The following is a 14,224-nucleotide window of genomic DNA, read 5'->3' on the forward strand; positions in this document are numbered from 1 at the left end:
AATTAAAAAAAATCGAATTTTGGCATTCCATGCTTAAAATCTTCCAATGACTCCTACTTCACTCAAAACAAAATTGCACTCAAACCCCTTCTGACCCTGCTTAAAGTCTCCAGCCTACGACTTCAACCTCATATCTTGCTACTTGCCCCCTTTATTCATTGTGCTACAGCCACATTAGCCTTTTTTTTTTTTCATTTCCTGGCTTTTTAATCCCTCAGAGCTTTTGTAAATTCTGTTTCCTATACTTCGAATGTTCTTCCTTTCATTCTATGTATGGCTCCTTATCACATCTTTCTGGGCTAAGCTTCTCACCCGCTCAGAGAAGTGAGCCACCCAACCAAAATCAGACTCAATTTTTTTCTCCTTGGTAACTTATCATTTATTTACATTTGCATTGTTGGTCTCAACCACCAATAAGTAAACTACAGGAAAGCTTGTACCATGTCTACTTTGTTCACCATGTTATAACTAACTAGTGCCAGAATGTCTGGCATATAATAATAAAGTGCTTGATAACATTTGTTTAAGAAATGTAGACATCCAGGTTAATTCTGCAGTTTCCAATACAATTCTAACACATATTCAAGGTGTCATCCCAACAGGCTAGCAAAGTGACAGAAAAGTGTTTTGTTTTGCTTTATTCTGTTTTTAATGAACACAACCTGAGGGAGGAAAACTAGGGACCCACTGTGAACCGCTTAAGGAAACCACTGTCAGGTTAGTCTCAACCTACAAAAATAGTAGGTAGTATTATCAATCTCTACCGCACTTTCCAGCCTGAAGAAAGTTTAAAGCTGCCAATTCGGCCAAGATTCTCAGGGGGCCTCTAAACACTTGAGACAACACCAGGTAACTTGGGACTCGCTGCACATCCTATTACACAGTCACCACTGCCACCTGCTGGTCAAAGCCGTTTTCCCGTTTCTGGGGAAAGCCCTTAACAAAAGTAGGAGCTGCGTTCGGCACCGCGCGTTTGACCGGCAAATCTCAATTCTCACAATGGTTCCATGCGGCAGGTACTATTAATACATACATTTCACGGGGAAGAAAACTGGCTGGGCCGAGACACGAACCCTACTCTCCATAGCTGAGTGCTTTTAACCATTGTATTAGCTCAAACTCAACTCAACTCCAGATGAGGTGTTAAATCCCTGACGGTCTACAAACTGGGAAGACCGGCTCACTCAACCGAGAGCCAGACAGACTGCTGCAGTGAGGGAAGGACGCCAGCGACCCTCGGCACCCGGGGCCCTGCGGGGGTGACGAGCACAGCTTCCCTCCAGACTAGGCCAGGCCGGGGTCCAGGGCGCACCGGAAGGCGCGAGGGCAGCCCTGAAGGGAGACGCTCGTGAAGCCGCAGCACGCGGGCGGGGCCGGGAGAGCGGAGCCGGGTCCAATCAGAGGGCGGGCGCGGGCCGGGGTCCCCGAGGGGGACGAGGTACCCCTGCGCTGTCCCCAGGGTGGAGCGGCGCTCCGGGCCTCAGAGAGGCGGGGAAAACCCACCTGCGCGGAGAGCCCAGATCATGGCAGCGCGGCGCAGCCGGGGCCGGTCTCCTCTGAGGGCCTTTGCGCTCAGCTGGGCGTCGCGGACGGCGGCCGCCGAAGACCAAAAGTAGTCCCGGAGGCCGAGCACTGCCGTCCGCACGCGCCGCGGAGCGCGGACTCTAGGAGCGGGCCGACCCGCGGAGGGGATGAAAGGTTTCTGGCTCTTCGGGGTCCCTCACTGGCCTGTGATTGCGTGGTTCTGCCGCAGAGGGTCAGAACCTGCGAACACTAAGTTCTGGCCTATTCGGTTAGAGCCAGGCTCGGGGAACAACCCCTGAAAAGGGAAAATACGAATTCATTATTAACTGGTACTAACTAGTTCCAGAAGGTCTCAATGGATCCTAATTGAAAAGGTAAATAGCAATCCAGCCCATAAACAGCGGTGACACACTACAGCCCAGCAACAACTGATGCCCCAAAGCTGTTGGCTGAAGAATTAAGCACTATAGGCATGCAGAGGGCTAGGGATTGTAGACCAGGGGCTTCCTGGAAAATTTCAGGGACGCAAGTCCAGTGGCATACCTTGCAGCTGCAAGATAGGTGGTGTCTCATAGAGGAGGAAAGGCCCAATTGGCTAGTAAACGCCCTGGCTTTCCCCATATCATGAATGAAAGCGGCGGGAAACAGATTGGGAATACCAATTCAACTCTGCAGGTAACTGGGAGTTAGTTAAAATTATGGGTAGGGATGCAATAAGATGAAGATTGTATTTTGAGACAAGCAATATGGATCCCCTTAGAGAGGAACCAGAACTGAAGGCAGAGACTCCAATTAGAAGACTAATTAATAGAGACACATCCAGTGATGAAAGCCTGGATTAATATAGGAACAATAATCGTAAAGGAAAACTGGACAGGCTCTTGTGACTAAGGTAAAGAGTTGAACAGAGAGGTGAAAAAGTCAGATGGATTTTTTATGTTGACTGAGGACATTATGGCATTCCCAAATAAAAATGTTCCGTAAGCAGCTGAAGATCTTAGACCTGTTATTTGATTCAAAACTCGTTTAATGCAGAAACTCCACTGTATTTTTGCCTCCAAAGATGGTGAGCCAGTTCTGTTATTTTACCATGGAGCCCCAAGTCACCGTGCCACAAGTCTAAAGTTCCTTTTTGTAGGGATTAGAGGATTTGAAGTCCAGATGTTAGACAATTTAGGGCATTGTCTGTGCCTGCCCACTCTGTATATCAAGTATTTCTTGAACACCTCAACAGTGGATGAAACCTGATAGCAGTTTTCAGAGTGGAAAACTGAACCTTAGACACCTCAAATTAGGGGATGAGGCAAAAGTGTCATTGATGAGGGTGCTCTGAAAAATTTGAACAAAAAGTAGGTCACAGTTGCAAGCTCTGTCTCAACTCACTCAGCTCTTAATTCTTTTCACTTTGTTTTGCAACTCCCAGTCTTAGCTTCTATACTTGAAGGCAATTATTTTGTCCCGTTTAATTTTATATCCCCTGAGCCTATCAGTCTCTGATATATATATTAGACACACAGACATTTGTTACATATATTAGCAAAGGCAACAGAGGACAGAGAATGAAGACAGATAAAAAGCCGGTGGAAACCCTCAAGTAGAAGCATTTTATTGTAAGTACCCATTCTCTGGTCTCATAAAAGTCTCTTTAGGGGCGCCTGGGTGGCTCAGTCAGTTAAGCATACAACTTCAGCTTCATAATCTTGCAGTTTAGGAGTTCCAACCCTGTCGGGCTCTGTGCTGACAGCTTGGAGCCTGGAGCCTGCTTTGAATACTCTCTCTTCCTGTTCCTACCCTGCTTGTGCTCTCTCTCAAAAATAAATATTAAAAAAAATTTTATTTAAAAAAGTCTCACTTCCTGGACAACCACTAAAGGTCCCATAATTCGGACGGACTTGCTTTCATAGGTCATATTAAAGTGTTCGTTTTTCATGGGACAGGTTTTCAGGCAGTATAATTTTAAGAAAATGTCTCCAAACGGACATAAAGGAAAGGAGTTGATTCACTTAACCGATGCATTAAGACTCTCAAAAACAGGAGCAAAAGCCATGCATAGGTTCAGAATAACTCACTGCACTACCCTCTAATTCATAAATGTCGGATTCTGAAGTTGCCTTGGAACAAGGAATACTTGTGTATACTTACAACAGAAATGACATTACAGTCACAGCTTCAGGTGAGTCCCCAAACACCTATTTATTCTATAATATACTTGAAACATGTTAAAGTGCACTTTTTAGGGGCACCTGGGGGGCTCATTCGGTTAAGTGTCCGACTCTTGGGTTTTGGCTCAGGTCATGCTCTCACAGCTTCATGGGTTTGAGCCCCACATTGGGCTCTGTGCTGCCAGATTTGGAATTCTCTCTCTCCTTCTTTAGCTACCCTTCCCCTACACATACTGTCTCTCTCTGAAAATAAACTTAAAAAAAATTTTTGAGGTGCACCTAAAAAATACCCTAACCATTATAAAAAGGTTTCTTTTTTTTTTTAATGTTTTTATTTATTTTTGAGAGAGAGAGAGAGAGAGAGAGAGAGAGAGAGAGAGAGAGAGACAGTGTGAGTAGGGGAGGGTCAGAGAGAGAGGGAGACAGAGAATCTGAAGACGGTCTCCAGGCTCTGAGCTAGCGGTCAGCAAAGAGCCTGACACGGGGCTCTAACCCACGAATTGTGAGATCATGACCTGAGCTGAAGTCAGACGCTTAATGGACTGAGGCACCCAGATGCCCCTATAGAAAGGTTTCTTAAGGAAAATCTATCTTGTTCCAACTTGGGAAGTCAGGATCATATCTTCCTTTTTCTTCATCCCTGTAAATGGGAAAATGAGCTACCCTTACCACCTGCTGCACAACTGAAACCCTCAAACACCTTCACAGCCCCAGAAATATTAACAAAGTACAGTTTTCTGTGCTTAACTCCCCCCATTCTCCCATCGTTCTAATCTCAGAGTGGGTAAGGGGTGGAAACAGATAGCAGGCAGGAAAAGGAAAAAAGGAAAAGGATGAGGTCTTCATGGCAGTGGCTATTCCTGGGGAAATGAGGCACAGATACCACAGCACTAAGTTTATTAGGGATTTCATTAAAGTTAAATCTCTAGAAATGAGGAAGTCAGTTAGGGGACACAAAGCCGACGAAGCCATCTCAGATCTCATAATGAACCACTGGCTCAGGCTCTTTGGTGGGATCACCGCCTCTTTCCAGGTACAGATTGTTATAAGGATACTGCTTTGGCCCCTAAGGAGAAAACACAGGTCAGCAAGATAGCATACATCCAGCCAATACCTGGCTACACCCCACTCTGAGTTAACAATCACACACGGTTAAGTGGGTACGAGGTAGCCTCTGGTCAGACCCAGCTGGACTACCACAGGGGGAACACTGCTCCTCTTCCCTAGTCTGCCCAAGGCAGAGAGAAAGCCAAGATTGTAAAAGAGGTGGTGCCTACAGAGTGTGTGTGTGTGTGTGTGCGTGTGTGTGTGTGTGCGCGCGCGCACGTGTGCGCGTGCGCATGTTGGGGGGGCGGGAGAGAGAAGGAGGGAGGGATGGAGGGAGAGTGCTTTCTAAATGAGAGGATGCATCCATCCATCCCACTCTCTCCTGGGGTCGAGACAGACTCAATCTCCTTTAAGTCACTCAGCCTCTAATGGTTCCACCACTAAAGTGGCCTAGCAAATGAGGCGTGCAGGAGCAGCGGTGGGGGAAAGCACAGAGGAGACACGGCTGGGACGTGCTTTAGGGGCTGCTGGCTTTACCAACAAACAGCTGTCAGGGAACACAGCTCAAGGGGAGGAGAAAAGGGTGATGTGCTTACAGAACTGAAAAATGGAAGAACCACACTGTGTTTCTTGCTCTCCTGAAGAGAAGTTAGTGCTCACACCAGCCCTACGTGCACTTTCCAGACTGGAGCCCCTGGGGCTTGGTAGGAAGGCTCGTGTCAGTGGACACAGACACACCAGCTACCATCAGGACATTGATGATCTCCGCAGAGGTAGCACCGAGCAGCCAGCTGCAAACACGACAGCCTTCCTGCTTTCAGTTCCTTCCCGGATAATCTACCCTATAGACCAGTCCCAGATCAATCATCCTAAAATTCTAGCCTTCATTAGATTATGTCACTTTTCTGTTCAAAAACTCAACACAGTTCGGTGCTGTCTAGAGGAAGTCCAAGTCATCACTGGGTCCCTAACCTCCAGCACAATCTGTATATGGAATATATATAGTAGGGTCTTCATAAATATTTGTTGCACTACTGTCTTACTATGCCACTAAGCTCAAATTCCTAGCCATGCAATAAAAGCATCCCAACCTAACTGATCAGCTCACCTCACAATATTTTAACATGGCAATTTCCATACCTAATTTCCCAGATCAGAATTACCTGGGAACTTGTTAAATATTGATTTTAGAACCCCACCATGGAGCTACTGAAGTAGGCTCTCCAAGAATCTGAAGTTTTAGCAGCTCTCTAGGTAATATTTTTACATGCCTTTTCCATTCCAGCTAACTCACTCTCCTTTTCCTTCATTCTAGTTTGTCTTGCCCCAAATGCTCTCTCCAACTTTTTCCCACCATCCAAACTCTATACCTATTTTTAGTCTCCAGCACCATCCTTCTTTTTAACAGCACCTCACACCCCTTAACACATACATTCACTATTTACATATATACGCTAAAACTGCCAAGTTTCTCTATTCAAATGTTGCTCATCATTTGCTTATCCAAATTAAACTCCCATAAAGCTAGACAGCATATTTTCTGTGTCCTTTACATTCTCCAAAATAAAATGGCTCGTGCTTGTAGTAAATATTTAATTGCTTCCAGTCTCCTATGGGAATTGCCCTTCACGCCTCCAGCAGAGGATAAGGTTTCAGCTCTAGATTCCTTGACTCTACCTTGAAAGATCACTTGCTAAAATATAATTGTGAGTATAGCCCCCAAATGGCACCTCTAGAAGACTAGTTGAGAGGCACCTGGGTGGCTCTGTCAACTGAATGTCTCACTCTTGGTTTTGGCCTCAGGTCACGATCTCATGGTTTGTGAGATTGAGCCCCATGCCGGGCTTTGCAGTGACAGCACAGAGCCTGCTTGGGAGTCTCTCTCTCCTCTCTCTCTACCGCTACCCCAATATAAATAAACTTATTTATTTCTCTCTCAAAATAAATAAACATTTATAGAACGAGTTGAATTCCACATTCTCATCCCTCACCTAGTCCTAAACGGATTCTTCTCACTTAGATTGATCCAAGATGTGGGCATGGAGCAATGCTGATACTTATGCCAGGCCAGTGGGTAAGGCCTGTAGATAGGAAGACAGGCTTGGTATTGGCTGGATCCCTACTCTAGAGACTTCATTCCCTAAGGAAACAGGGCTAAGTAAATGTGCATACGGGAGCACTTCTCAGATACTCACCACAGGCTGGTAGGTGGGGTAAATCTCCCCAACCCAAAACATGAACACCATGAAGGCCACGAAGCCGAAGAGGTGCTTACACATGAGATTCCAGGAAACAGGCGTAGGGGATGTGTCCACACGGTTCCTGATATACATGTCAAGGTCCCAATGTATCTGAGGCAGAAAAGCAGATAAATACCACATACTGCTCTTCTGCAAAAGGCAGGCAGTCTGCAAAAGGGTGATCAGAGCCTGATACAAGGTTCAATAAAGGCATTCCATTATCCTGTGAGCTACTCTAGCATACAGGACTAGGTGCTGGCTTACGTTGAGGTTCTGCTGATTAAAGATAGCTCAATTATGGAAGTTCACAATTTTCAAAGTACTGAGTTCTGATTATTTCCAGAAGTCCCATTTCATGTACCACACATGGAGCTTCAGATCTCAGATCACTGGACCTTGCTTCCTTGGGCAGAAAGCCTTAATGTTGCTTAAACAGCAACATGCCATTTAAGCTAAAGAAAGAATCCTCAGGAAGATTTAGGGAGGAGGAAGGAAGGTCAAATGGGATATGGATTTCTCACCGGCTCACCCCAGTTCAACCTCAGGTCTTGATGGTCCCAGTCATACCACGGATCCCTCTCCTGCTGTGAGCGGTCAGGGAGCTTCGGGTAGTCCCCATACCTGGAGAGACAGAAAAACTTCTGGAAGGGGCTCTGAGCAGCCTTACTCAGAAAACTCAAAGTCCCCTCATTTTAGAGATGAGAACCCAAGTGACAGAAATCATTTCCTCACAAAAAGACAGAGGAAACTACTTTTAAACCAAGATCTCGATTTATAGTCACTAAGCACAGAACCAACCCCAGAAGTCCAAAGTATAAATAAAAGTTCATGTCAAACTCTGGTTTTTATTTTATTTTTTTACAGATTATTTCTGAGAGTGTACAAGTGAAGGAGAGGCAGAGAGAGAGAGAGAGAGAGAGAGAGAGAGAGAGGGAGAGAATGAATCCCAAGCAGAATTTTCCTTTGCCCCTCACCCTGGTGTGGGCTCCAACCCACAAACCGTGAGGTCATGACTTGAGCAGAAACCAAGAGCCGACTCTTAAGACTGAGCCATCCAGGCGCCCCTATGTCAAACTCTGCAACATTATAACATATATGCTTGTCCTCCTCTTTCAACAACAAAAAGGCATGCAACGTTATAATGTCAGAACTGAAAGGGAATTTAGCAATCACTCTGATTCCCTCATTAGACATAAAATAAAACTGTAGTTTAGTTTGAACCCAAGGTCCCCCAGTTAATTGGAATACAAACAAAAGGGGTTCAGATCAGAAAAGCATTGTCTTCATAGCAACTGTGCTCCCCAACCACCCAAGTCTGCATACATCTCCATGTCTCAAACACCTCATGGGATTTCCTGCTGAATTGGGTTTTCCCCCAACAAATCCAGTTTCAGTTTATAAAGACTGCTACCAAGGCTACTCTTGTCCACAACAAAATAAGAGACATAGAAAACGATTAACTAGTCATGTGTCACAGAAATGATTGGAAAACACAAGAATAATAGGAGCTGCTAAAATCACTATTGAAAGAGTGATGCGAGGAGAGAAAATGAGGTTGATAGTAATCACTCCAGAATTAACCATGAGGATGTTTTGTAAAGGGGGCGGGGGATGGATTGGTGTAGGGGAACTGGCTATTTAATCCGCTTGACAGTTACTACAATTTCCACAGCCCTAACAGCAAAGATACTTTTTTTTTTTTAAAGAAAGATATACAGACAAATACAGAGTACTCCTATCTACAAATAAGGCTCTCAAGACAGGAGTCCAGCTCCAGCCTGATCACGTGCCTGCATGACAGCACCTGAGCCCAGCAGATGCTCAATCTAAATGAAACCTTGCGCTCTGGGTGAAGCCAAGGAAAGTTCCTGCTATTCAGGGGTCCTCGAGGGAGCTATTAAAATCCCGGCTTCCTCATTTGAGGAAACAGCCTGAGCCAAGGAGAAAATTGAAGTCCTCTAGGCTGCAGCTGCTCACCCATCACCTCCCACCTCCCTCCACCGAGAAAAGCACCCACACCATTGACTCTGAGGGATCACGAGAAGGTTCAGGGAAAATGGTCAGAGTCGGGCCATCCATCCCAGCTGGCCATCTCCCATCACTACCCGGCTGCCAGCAGACGCTGCATCTCACCCCATGCCATCATCCGGGTACGGTTGGTAATCTTCTACTCGCATATTATACTTCTTGGCGGCGGCGGCTCGTTCTTCTGGGGTCCTGGGGTAGGGCCCCGGGAGCATGTCCTTGGTAATGTGCGAAGCTGGGGAGCAGAAAGGGGTGGGGGGAGGGCAGAAAAGACCTTGTCCTTCCTGCTGCCCCGAAGACTTCAAGCTGCGGTGGTTGCGGCGGCCTGAGCTTCAAAGCACCAGGTGAGACTCTCGTTCCCCTTTCCCTGGATATACTCCCGCCCCCTCGCCGGACATGGCCACTGCAGTATCCGCGAAACCCACCCCCCCCACCCCTCGACACACTAAACCTCAGGCATCCCCTTCCCACATTGAGGCTTTGCCCGTTCTGGCTGACCTGTCCGTGCGCCCAACGGCACCACGGTCCGGGCTGCCCTTTGCAGCCATCGGACTCCCAGGACCCGCGCCCTGGCCGCCGCCATCTTCACCTTCTTCCAGTTTCACCCTGCACATGCGCAAAGGCTTTGCCACGGCGGCGGAGCCGGGTCAAACGCAGCAAGGGAAGCCCTAGTGAAGGAAAGTCCTAAGGGTTCAACGAGGGCGGGGCTTAAACTGTGTTGGGAAGCCTCAGGGAGGATTGACGAATGGACAGAGTGAGAGAAAGCGAGAAGCAGAGAAAATGAATTAAGTCACTACTTTAATATTTCGTATTCTTGTGTCCCTTTCTTCATCAGCTGACTTAGGCGCTTACAAGGATAATGCGGACTCAACCCGAGGATCTCAGGTGGACAGCTAACCTACCCCGCTCGCCCCTCCTGGAGTAGTACAAGTCAAACGAGCCTGCCTTAATTTCTTCTCGGCTTGCCCTTTTCCTCTCCTTCACTGGCACGGCCTCCTTTCATCCCCAAACGCGATCATTCTTCAGATTCAGCCCTTGGTTTTCCTTGTTCTTGTTTTGTTCTGCAAATTGGGCAGTCTTCACGTACAGGCATGGTGCAACACACAAATCGGCCCCAAATTCGCTCCTCAGTTTTACTTCGTATTTACACTTGAATGTCCCAGTCACCTCAATCTAACAAATGTAAAACCAATCCTAGCACCTGAAACAGTTCTTCCCGAGACCGACTAAAACTTCAGATTGGCTAGGACCTGTATAAATAGATTTCAAGCCGGACCACAGTTAGAAACACTAGCTTAACAGAAGAATGGGGGGATGTTATCATGTTTGCATATGAATATGTCTTCACTTTTACACAGGTGGGATTTTTATAATGTACACACCATAAGTGTGCACATATCTTCAGCAACTTTGGGGATGATCACTGTTTTGGAGCAGAATCCATTATTATAGACATTCTCAAATATATATTACAGCAATAAAAATTATATGTACTATTTGGCATATAAATTTGGGGGAGAACTACTTCATAGCAACTTGCTCTCTTGTTAATGAGCATCACTAATTGATGTTCAAAATAATTGTACAATACCTGCATTCATTCAATAGCGAGCCTTGATCTAACCTGGGTCCAGAAACAGAGCTGTTCTCATTTATTTAATTATTTTTATCATGATATAATTCACATACCATAAAAGTCATCCCTTTAAAGTGTACAATATACTGAGTTTCGGTATATTTACAAAGTTGAGCAATTATCACCACTAATTCTAAATCGTTTTCATTACCCCCAAGAGAAACCCTGTCCCTGATAGTGTATTCCCCCTACCACTACCAACTGGCAACACTAATCTACTGTCTGTATGGATGGATTTCCTATTCTGGACATTTCATATAAATGGTATGTAATATGTAACCTTTTGTGTCTGACTTACTTCACTTAGCATAATGTTTGTTTGTCCAGGTGATGGTTCTTCATTCCTTTTTGTGGCCAAATAGTATTGTTATATGGATATGGTTTTTGTTTATATAGTGGTCAGTTGATAAACACTGGGGTTATTTCCACTTGGGGATTATTATGAATAATGCTGCTGTGAACATTCCTTTACAAGTTTTTGTGTGGACGTATGTTTTCAATTCTCTTTGGTATAAAAAAAAAGAATTGCCAGGTCATAGGATAACTGTATGTTTAGCTTTCTGCAGAACTGCAAAACTGTTTTTCAAAGAAGCTGTACCACTTTACATTCCCACTAGCAGCACGTAAGGGTTTTCCAGATTCTCACCAAAACTTGTTACTATCGTTTTTATTATAGTCATTCTACTGGCTTGTGAATGTTATTTCATTGTAGTTTTGATTTGCTTTTTCCTGATGACTAAAGATGTTGAACATCTTTTCATGTGCTTATTGGCCATGGTATATCTTTGGAGAAATGTTTATTCAAGTCTTTCATCCATTTCTTAATTGGTTTGACTTTTTATTGCTGAGTTGTAAGAATTCTCTATGAATTCTAGAGACAAGTTGCTTATCAGCTATATGATTTGTAATATTTTCCCCCATTCTATGGATTGTCATTTTACATTCTTGATGGTGTCCTTTTGGACCCCCCCCTTGTTTTTTCCTGAAAGGTGTTGGAATTTGTCAAAAGCTTTTTCTGTCTAGTGAAATATATGATTTTTTTTCTCTTCTATTAATATGGTTAATTTTCAGATGTTGAACTAACCTTGCATTCTTGGAATAAATTCTACTTGGTCATGGTATTTAATCCTTTTTAATATAATGCTGGATTTGGCTTCCTAGTATTTTGTTGGGGATTTTTGCATCTATATTTATAAGGGATATTGGTCTGTAATTCTTTCTTTTTATGATATTTTTGTCTCATTCTGAAATGTATCAGGATAATACTTTCCTCATAGTTGGGGAGTGTTCTCCTATTTTTTGGAAGAGTTTGTGAAAGAGTGGTATTAATACTTTTTAAAATGTTTGATAGGATTTATCAGTGAATCCATTTAGTCCTGGGCTTTCCTTTGTGAAATGTTTTTTTATTCCTACTTTAATATCTTTACTTGTTATAAGCCTATACAGATTTTCTATTTCTTCTTAAATCAGTTAGGATAGTATGTGCCTTTCTATGAACTTGTTCATTTCACCCAGGTTATCTAAGTTTTTGGCATACAATTCTATATAGTATTCCCTGTACTCCTTTTAATTTTTGTGAAGTCAGTAGTAATGACCCTTCTTTCATTCTTGATTTTAATAACTTGAATCTTCTTGATCTAACTTGTTTTAATTTCCAAGTTTACATATTAATATACTCTTGTAAAAATACAAATATTTCAGATAAAACCAGAGTTTTGGTTGGCACCCGCAACCCCAAACCCTCCACAGAGGTAACCCCATTATCAGTTTGGTGTAACATAGTTACTATGCAGCATAATTACATAGTTAAGCTAGTGTATTAGGGTTGTTTTTTTTTTTTTTGCTGAATAACAAATTACCACAAATTTAGCAGCCCCAAACACCACCAATTAATTATCTCACATTTTCTACGAGTCAGAAGTCCAGGCACAGTTTAGCTGGTTTCAGGTCTTACCAAGCTGAAATTAAGGTATTTGTGGGGGCTGCTGTCCTCATCTGAAGCTCTGTGTTTTTTTTCCAAGCTCAGTGGTTGTTGGCAGAATTCAGTTCCTTACAGTTACAGGACTAAGGTCCCTGCTTTCTTGCTCTCAACCAGGAGACTTTTTCAGCTTCTAGAGCCTACCTGCCATTCTCTGCCATAAGTAGTTTGCTCTTTCAAAGCCAACAGGAGAGAACTTTTTTGGCTTCAAATATTTCTGGCTCTGTCACTGACCCCTAGACCCAGATTGGAAGATACAGTTATTGGGTCAGGCCCATGCAGGATCAATCTCCCTTTTGATGAACTCACAGTGAGCTGATTAGGAACCTTAATTACATTTTTGCTATGTAACATAACATCATATCATTCATAATATCTGCTCTTATTCAAGTGGGGAGACCTACAGGGCATGTACATGATGGGATAGAAATCTTTGGATCCATCTCAGAACTTGGCCTCCCAGAGCCAGCCATTAAAACTATCTAAATAAGCAATAGAAGTAATTGACAAAGTTTTAAATAATCAATACAAATTGTTTGAAAATGTGAGACGCTTATGGTTGGCCATTAATAATAATCTTGGTTCTATGGCTGATACATCTTTAAATGGGGCACCTGGGTGGCTCAGTTGGTTAAGCGTTCAACTCGATTTTAGCTCAGGTCATGATCTCACTATCATGGGATCAAACCCCATGTCAGGCTCCACGTTGTAAGTGCAGAACCTGCTTGGGGTTCTCTCTCTCTTTCTCTCTCTCTGCCTCTCCCCTATTCTCTCTTTTTCTCTCTTAAAAATAAATAAACAGGCGCCTGGGTGGCTCAGTCAATTAAGCGTCCAACTCTTGATTTTAGCTCAGGTCATGTTCTCATGGTTCATGAGTCCAAGCCCTACATCAGGCTCTTTGCTGTCGGGCCAGAGCCTGCTTCAGATCCTCTGTCTCCCTCCCTCTCTGCCCTTCCCCTGCTTGGGCTCTCTGACTCTCTCAAAATAAATAAACTTCCCCACTTCAGAATAATTCTACTGTGAACAAGCACAAACCCTTTAAGTGTTATTTATTTTTTTGTTTTTGTTTTTTATTTTTTATTATGTTAAGTGTTATTTATTTTAAAATGAATAAATAAACTTTAAAAATATCTTTAAGTAGGAGAGACAGTAACATAGCCAGAAAAATAATGTTAAACAAAGAAAACTATCTTTGATTGTAAACAATTCAACTTGCCATATATCTTTTGTTTAGGCTTTCAGAGCAACCTTTGCCCAACATCTATCAATATGACTTTTCCTTCTGACTTCCCTAGGTAGGTCAAGTGTTGGTTTATCTCCCCATCCATGACTGTAAAGTTTAAAGCCCGACTAAACTGGTCTCCTTCTCTGCTTCTTGTGTAGGCCTGGGCACACTGACGCAGTATTTTGCCGATTGCGTAACCAGGTGATCACCCCTATTCAGTAGGTCTAACCTCTGGGTCCCAAGTCTTCAGGGTCAGAGCTTAGGGTGTAAAGTTGTAGGTTACCATTAGGAGGAGCTCCCCAAGGCCCTGATTCTGCGTCCTTTGTGACTCCGGACCGCTCTCTCTTGAAGTTCATCTCTATGGTTTCCGTCATAGTTTATCCGGAA

The 14,224-nt window shown here is 43.9% G+C and overlaps 2 protein-coding genes and 1 long non-coding RNA gene across 10 annotated transcripts in view; all 3 read right to left on the minus strand.

Annotated features, from left to right (window-relative positions):
- Positions 1 to 1,588, minus strand: part of SEC31B (SEC31 homolog B, COPII coat complex component) — a 32,003-nt gene extending 30,415 nt beyond the window's left edge. For 7 of the 8 annotated variants that reach the window (XM_029932382.1, XM_029932386.1, XM_029932385.1 and 4 more), the window contains exon 1: positions 1,504 to 1,588. The gene's annotated coding sequence lies outside the window, so the exon portion shown is untranslated. The remainder of the gene's footprint in view (positions 1 to 1,503) is intronic. The other variant, XM_029932381.1, reaches the window with a different exon arrangement.
- A 2,978-nt stretch (positions 1,589 to 4,566) lies between these two features.
- On the minus strand, positions 4,567 to 9,618 carry NDUFB8 (NADH:ubiquinone oxidoreductase subunit B8). Its single transcript, XM_029932390.1, has 5 exons — positions 9,497 to 9,618; positions 9,107 to 9,233; positions 7,495 to 7,594; positions 6,929 to 7,084; positions 4,567 to 4,752 (listed from the first exon to the last, which is right to left on the minus strand). The coding sequence occupies exons 1-5, from the start codon at positions 9,579 to 9,581 to the stop codon at positions 4,660 to 4,662; spliced, it is 561 nt and encodes a 186-aa protein (XP_029788250.1). The 5' UTR covers positions 9,582 to 9,618; the 3' UTR covers positions 4,567 to 4,659.
- Positions 9,619 to 9,779: 161 nt separating this feature from the next.
- LOC115285781 lies at positions 9,780 to 14,207 on the minus strand. The gene is made up of 2 exons (XR_003905692.1): positions 14,067 to 14,207; positions 9,780 to 10,171 (listed from the first exon to the last, which is right to left on the minus strand). It is a non-coding gene; the product is annotated as an uncharacterized LOC115285781 (long non-coding RNA).
- Between the last annotated feature and the right edge of the window lie 17 nt (positions 14,208 to 14,224).

Source organism: Suricata suricatta, chromosome 2 (genome assembly GCF_006229205.1).
Source record: "Suricata suricatta isolate VVHF042 chromosome 2, meerkat_22Aug2017_6uvM2_HiC, whole genome shotgun sequence".
NCBI lineage: Eukaryota > Metazoa > Chordata > Mammalia > Carnivora > Herpestidae > Suricata > Suricata suricatta.

What these genes read in the sequence shown, in the direction of transcription:
- NDUFB8 (XM_029932390.1), bottom strand. Translation starts at nt 9,581, where the DNA reads ATGGCGGCGGCCAGGGCGCGGGTCCTGGGAGTCCGATGGCTGCAAAGG. An exon ending in TACCCGGATGATGGCATGGG is followed by an intron (nt 7,595 to 9,106) that starts GTGAGATGCAGC and finishes CTGTCTCTCCAG; the next exon opens with GTATGGGGACTACCCGAAGC. An exon ending in ACCCCACCTACCAGCCTGTG is followed by an intron (nt 4,753 to 6,928) that starts GTGAGTATCTGA and finishes TTTTCTCCTTAG; the next exon opens with GGGCCAAAGCAGTATCCTTA.